Raw genomic sequence first — 6,746 nt, forward strand, 5'->3', positions numbered from 1 at the left:
TCTCTCTCTCTCTCTCTCTCTCTCTCTCTCTCTCTCTCTCTCTCTCTCTCTCTCTCTCTCTCAACCCCTTGCTCGCCCAGGGTTAAGGGCATGGCTGCAGCATTTGTTGGCAGGCATGTGCCTCTGTCACTCACACACACACACACACACACACACACACACACACACACACACACACACACACACACACACACACACACACACACACACACACACACACACACACACACACACCCCTCGCCCAGCCGTCAGCCCCTCTCCCCCAGACCAGTCTGTCCTGTGTTGTGTGCAGGGGGTAGAAACAAGGCAGACCTCTTCTCTCGGTCTCTCGTCGTCAGACCCTTGAAGCTGTAGACCTGCTGGTGAAGCTCTTCTCCTCTCCCAGGATCGCAGAGAGACGACCCCACAGATCAAGGACATCCAAGGTGAAGCACAGGATCCACCCTCACCCTTACCACATCCTCCCCTCTGGTGACGGCCAGAGCAAGATCCACAGAGATCAGCGGAGAGCCACAGAGATCCCGGACCCTATCCTCTCTTCCCCCAGGACCCCAGAGAGACCCTCAGACCCAGTATGGCCCTCATGAGAGGCTGGTTGCTCGCGGTGGTACTGGTGGCGCTGCTCTGCCCGCTACAGGGGAAGAGCACAAAGGCCGCCTCACAGGAAGTACCGGAGGCCCACGGACAGGAAGTACGGGCGGCGGAAGTGGAGGAGGAGATCGCCGCCGAGACAGGAGCAGGAGCCGTCGAGCAGGAGGAAGAGGAAGGAGGAGCGGACGAGGACGACGGTGATGAGGGAGCAGAGGACGAAGAGGAGGATGAGGAGGAAGAGGATGGAGAAGCCGTGATGGATTCTACCGAGGATGCTGAGGAGGAATCTGCTGATTCTGGCGAGGAGGAGGCCGAGGAAGAAGACGAGCAGGAAGAGGAGGAGGAGGAGGAGGAAGAGGAGGCTGACTCTACTGAAGGAGACGCAGAAGCTGAGGAAGAAGCTGATTCTTCTGATGAAGAGGAGGATGGTGATGATGAGGTAGATGAAGAAGAGGATGACGAAGAGGAGTCTGATTCTAATGAGGAGGAGGAGGAGAAGGAGGAGGAAGATGAAGATGTAGAGGAGGCGGAGGAGGAGAAGGAGGAAGAAGAAGAGGAGGAGGAGGCGGAGGAGGAGAAGGAGGAGGAGGAAGAAGATGAAGAGGAGGAAGAGGAAGATGAAGAAGAGGTGGTAGAGGAGGAGAAGGAGGAGGAAGATGAGGAGGAGGAGGAAGAAGATGAAGAAGAAGTGGTAGAGAAGGAGAACGAGGAGGAAGATGAAGAGGGGGAAGAGGAAGATGAAGGGGAGAAGGTGGGGGAGGAGGAGGAGGAGGAGGAGGAAGATGAAGAGGAGAACGAGGAGGAAGATGAAGAGGAGAAGGACGAGGAGGAAGAGGAAGATGAGGAAGATTCTACTCATGGAGAGGAGGAGGCTGAAGAGGAGGCCGAATCTTTGGAAGAAGACGAGGGAGAGGATGATTCTGAATCAGCTGATGAAGACGAAGCAGTGGAAGAGCCGGAGGAAGCGGTTGAGGAAGCGTCTGAAGGTATCGTGTGACTCCGTCTAGATGATCCCACGGTCCACAAGACAGTGGAGTGTCTGAGTACCGGCCGTTCGGTGCCCAGGGGTGTGAACAGAGAGGTTAGGAAGGGGCAGTAGCTCGCAGAGCAGTGCGTAGAGTTTACACCAAATTTAGACCGCAACTTAATTTGATTCAGGGTGGTCGATAAAATAATTTGGCGGGTGTGCATGTGACTCCTCCAGCCCGCTGGGCCACGCCCCCTGTGGCCACGCCCTCCGTGGCCACGCCCCCGAGGCCGCTGGTGAGAATAGCGTGGGGGCTGCACACTGAGGAATGCAGGAGGGTCCTTTAAATAGCCGTCCAGCTCAGCAGTTTAACTATTTCTGTCTGCTGTCAATACATTGTGCTTTCAGAGGTACAAGATTCCCAAGCATAGAGTTACATCTGAGCTAGAAACAAACATCTGGTCCGGCGTCTGATGGTTTGAAGTCTTAACAGAGAGATTAATTATAGTGGACTAGTTGTAGCGGACAGAAGGCCAGCGCCTGGTGTTCCTCTAAACAGCCCCACTTTGTTGTCTGTTTCTCAGGAGATTCCGCAGAAGGAACCACGACATAGCCAGCTGCAACTGGCAATCGTTCAGATGAGCTGGAATTTGTGGCTAACCTAGGAAGCCTTCTGAGACACCTGTTTGTTATGGTGCTCAGTCTGCACAAGGTTCAAACCTGTAGCAGCGTGTGGAGCGCTGTGGTAGCACAGAGGCAGCACTCGGTGAATGAGATGAGATGAGTCATATGTCATCTCCAGATCGTTGCTCTATGAGCTTCCCACATATCGCCAAACCCCCGGTCATGATTTGGTTAACGACTTGAATCAGATATGAAGGCGTGTCAGCATGATGATGTGATGAATGGAAAAAACTCTGTGATCCACCATGACCCCCCTCTGAAAACACTTCCTGTTGTCTGCAGCTGAAGACGAGGAGCTGGCCGGTGAAGTGTCAGACGACGAAGACTCTAGCGCTGAGGAAGAGGAAGAGGAAGAGGAAGAGGAGGCTGTGGCGGAGGCAGCTCACTTCCTGCCAGGATCCGTCTGCAACGTCTGCTCCGTGTGCCAGGTCACGTGACTTGCCGTCTTTGTAGCTTAGCGCTCACCCACGGCTTCTGGTGAACTCTGAAGTACTATTGAAGTAGTATTGACTGTACTGTAGAGTTCATCATGTTCATTGACTAAATTCTGAGTGTGGTGTTCACTGTAAGCAGGCATCCAACTCCCTAGTACCCTAGTACTCATATGTTGGTGTACATTCCTCAAAACTCATTGTGTACAACTTGACACTGTAAAGAACGACACAGTGAGAGGAAGTGTGTTGTAATGATGTGTTCCCTTCCCCCTTCAGCACTGTGACGGCTGTGAGAGCTGCCCTTGTGAAGAAGGAGACGCTTCAGAACACTGCCAACACTGCGCTGTACGTACAGAACCTGGGGAACCATTAACCACCAGCGATAACTAGCCAGGAGCCCTCAACAGGTCCTCCTGTGAAAGGTTCAGGAGAGAGAGACGTTTAAGGAGATCCCAGTTAAAAGCTTCTGGGTTCAAACCATTACATTGTCCAACAGTCCAACCTGTAGGCATTAAAGTAGCAAACCCCTTTTCTAGCTTGTGTAACCCGTGACTATGTTATATATTAAATGAGAATTACAGTAAGAAGCTTAACCCTCACATTCCCCTGCGTTCAGAGCATATTGGATCGCTCACAGTCCTGTTGGCAGTAACTGGCCAAATGATGATATTCGTGTTTTCTCTAAATGAATAACAGTTGACAGTCGTAAGAGAGATTGTGGACGCACTGATAAGCCCTAACCCTTACCTGCTCCTTAATGTCCGTATTTGATATTCATACCGGCTCTAAGTAACTTCCCTACTGCAGCTATTGAGGGTATTTCCCCACGCAGGCTGATGCCTTTCAACGGGGTCTCACAGAAATACGCGACACTGTCACGTCACGTCATTTAATCTATTCATTCGTGATCTGGGACACGCAAATTCAATTTTTTCATGCCGAAAGCACAAATTTCAAACTCATTCTAAAAAGAAGAGATGAAGCAGCTACCTTTTTTTCCGTCGCGGTTTGCCTTCAGAGCAGCGCACCTGCATTAAATATATCCGTGAATTGTCACAATTTCTGACCATCAAAGGTGAAAGTAGAAACAGGTGGCCAAAAGCTGTCATATTGTTAGAAATTTGTGCTTTTTGGCACGGAAAAATTGAAATTACGTGTCCCAGATCATGAATGAATAGATTAAATGACGTGACAGTGTGACGTATTTCCGTGAGAATGGGTTGTACCTTTAGACAGAGGTTTTATTATTTGTGTTCATGAGCTACGGGCAGGTGGTGGCCTCTGTGATCCTGACTGTCATGTGTTTTCCAGGGATGTGTGTACTGTCCAGTCTGTCCACTGGTCTGTGAAACCATCTGCACACCAGGTAACGCCTGGAGCCCTGCAGCCAGCACCACAGATAGAACAGATAGGCGGAACATAGAACATACCAGCAGAACATAGAACATACCAGCAGAACATAGAACATACCAGCAGAACATAGAACAAACCAGCAGAACATATAACATAGAACCTACCAGCAGAACATAGAACATACCTGCAGAACATAGAACATACCAGCAGAACATAGAACCTACCTGCAGAACATAGAACCTACCAGCAGAACATAGAACATACCAGCAGAACATAGAACCTACCTGCAGAACATAGAAAATACCAGCAGAACATAGAACATACCAGCAGAACATAGAACATACCAGCAGAACATAGAACATACCAGCAGAACATGTACAGTCGGATTAAAACTAACAAATGTAACAGGATTTAATTGAAAGCTAGAAAGAGTCGACTTTTCTCTTTATATTTATTTATTTTGGTTAACATTAATATTGATATAATAATAAATAAAATATATATATATTTTTTTTTTTTTACTTACATCTGTATGTCAATGCGGGCCGGCAGGAATGTTTCTGCAGGCCGCACTTTGAGAACCAATGACATAGAACATACCAGCAGAACATAGAACCTATACCAGCAGAACAAAGAACATACCAGCAGAACATAGAACATACCAGCAGAACATAGAACATACCAGCAGAATATAGAACATACCAGTACAACCCTGACCCCTCCTCTCTTTCAGGCGGACTCATCGATGAGATCTCTGGTTCCTTCTACCAGTAAGTCATTATTCTGTTCTCTGAAACAACAAACATATATGATATACAAAGGAATTAATGACAGGTGAGTGGTTGTTGGTGCTGTATATGAAACATGATGGCCAGTACATCCCCAGCCTTCTACTGGTGGACACTGGGAACTGCCCAGTACATCCCTAGCCTTCTACTGGTGGACACTGGGAGCTGTCTGGCCTTGACTCTCTATTTATAAATCTCCTTGTAATCCAGTAGGCAGAACCAGCCAATATCCCAGAATGTAGTCAGGACTTGACCTTGGGCTGTCAGGACACCTGTTTAAAGTCATGGGGTACAATAGACATCATGGATCGTCATATCTTCTATCTTATCAAATCAAAATGTCTTTAACAATTTAAATAACCAAATAGGAAGGTAAGGCCTAAGCCTTAGAAAATAAAATTGGGAGAAACAAGAATACAACACGCAGTCAATGACTGCAATAAAATAATAAACATGATAGATCAAATCAGAGCAGGGAAGGAATAGAACGAAATAAAGGTTGAAAAACGTTCTTAAACTATAGCAAGGCTAATAAGGTACGTTCTGAACCCCTTGATAAGCCCACTGCTGCTCATTGGGTTCCTGCGCCCGAGTCAGTGCTGAAAGAACGCCCGAGTCAGTGCTGTAAGAAGCCTTAAAGGTTCCCTGACAACAGGAGTAGAGCCAGGGAGACAGGCGTTGCAGGAACAGAACTTAGAAGCAGATTCAAGGTAGTCAAATAAAACATCAAATCAATTCTAAAGTGGAGCGGGACGGAGCCAGTGTCGGGAAGGAAGACACAAGGTGACCTCAGTGATGTTCCTAAAACGTGCATTCAGTGAATTCTCAAAACCAAAACCAAGATTATGTTTGAGTTTTGATCGTCTGACAAAGATCTCAATACAGTGGCTGCATTGCATTGTATTCCCTTTGCTAGGACTCCGTTCTTATCTGGGCAAGGCTGTAGGAAAGTCGATGCTATCCAAACATTGATGTCAGTAATAGCTTACGGTTTATCAGGGGGTCAGAGAGGCGGGGGTCTTCTGACGTAACCGACTCATGCAGTGGTGGGAGATTTGCGTCACTGGGATCATATTTGCTATGTTTGTGGATGAAAGCCCTATTAATGGGAGCAAACACATGTTGATGTCTTTCTACTTGCATGGTTCATATCGTATCGTTGTCGAGTATTTTTAATAATAATGTCGACTTATGTGCTCTCTTAACAGGACCATCTCGTCGTTGTTCTGAAGAGCCCGTCCTGGCTGCCTTTGGCGCCCCCGCGTGGACGGATCAGGAACACAGAGCTGAGACGCTCCTCTCAGATCAACAGGTGGCCTGTTCCGCTCGTCAGAAAAGCCTGACGTCAACGAGAAGAACAATCAGCGGGGCGAAGAGACGACTTGAATTTGTTATTTTTTAACCCACGCACATCATATGCTGTTTCTAACAACAAAACTGTTTTCTTAAGAAAAACTGAGAGAAAGTGTGGACGGTGTTTGGATTGTAGTTTTTTCTTGGTGCTCAGTGAGGAGTGAAGTCGGTGTTCTGCCGCTCCCGTTAATCACAGATCTGTAACTCATCATGGGATAGGAGACAAGCCGATGCACAGGGGAGGGGTCAATAAAGTGTCACGAGCCTGCACTTTTAAACCTGAAACCTGTCAAACATTCTTTCATTGGATGCCATTAAAGAGTACCTGTTCTCTGGAAGAGGCGTGCAAAAGACTGATGATTATCAGATACATTGAGTCACAATATGTCATTGTCTCCCGGCGCGCCCGTGTGTGTGTGTGTGTGTGTGTGTGTGTGTGTGTGTGTGTGTGTGTGTGTGTGTGTGTGTGTGTGTGTGTGTGTGTGTGTGTGTGTGTGTGTGTGTGTGTGTGTGTGTGTGTGTGTGTGTGTGTTCGCGTGTATGTGCGTGCGACCGTGGCCAGGTGTGAGCTTTGAG

The 6,746-nt window shown here is 47.9% G+C and overlaps 1 protein-coding gene across 1 annotated transcript; it reads left to right on the forward strand.

Moving 5' to 3' along the window:
* The first annotated feature begins 234 nt into the window (after window positions 1-234).
* On the forward strand, window positions 235-6,523 carry LOC115531555 (cilia- and flagella-associated protein 251). Its single transcript, XM_030340907.1, has 6 exons — window positions 235-1,577; window positions 2,525-2,670; window positions 2,953-3,021; window positions 3,988-4,042; window positions 4,763-4,799; window positions 6,026-6,523. The coding sequence occupies exons 1-6, from the start codon at window positions 575-577 to the stop codon at window positions 6,045-6,047; spliced, it is 1,332 nt and encodes a 443-aa protein (XP_030196767.1). The 5' UTR covers window positions 235-574; the 3' UTR covers window positions 6,048-6,523.
* The last annotated feature ends 223 nt before the right edge of the window (window positions 6,524-6,746 follow it).

Source organism: Gadus morhua, chromosome 18 (genome assembly GCF_902167405.1).
Source record: "Gadus morhua chromosome 18, gadMor3.0, whole genome shotgun sequence".
NCBI classification, from domain to species: Eukaryota; Metazoa; Chordata; class Actinopteri; order Gadiformes; family Gadidae; genus Gadus; species Gadus morhua.

What these genes read in the sequence shown, in the direction of transcription:
- LOC115531555 (XM_030340907.1), top strand. Translation starts at nt 575, where the DNA reads ATGGCCCTCATGAGAGGCTGGTTGCTCGCGGTGGTACTGGTGGCGCTG. An exon ending in GGTTGAGGAAGCGTCTGAAG is followed by an intron (nt 1,578 to 2,524) that starts GTATCGTGTGAC and finishes TGTTGTCTGCAG; the next exon opens with CTGAAGACGAGGAGCTGGCC. An exon ending in TGAAACCATCTGCACACCAG is followed by an intron (nt 4,043 to 4,762) that starts GTAACGCCTGGA and finishes CCTCTCTTTCAG; the next exon opens with GCGGACTCATCGATGAGATC.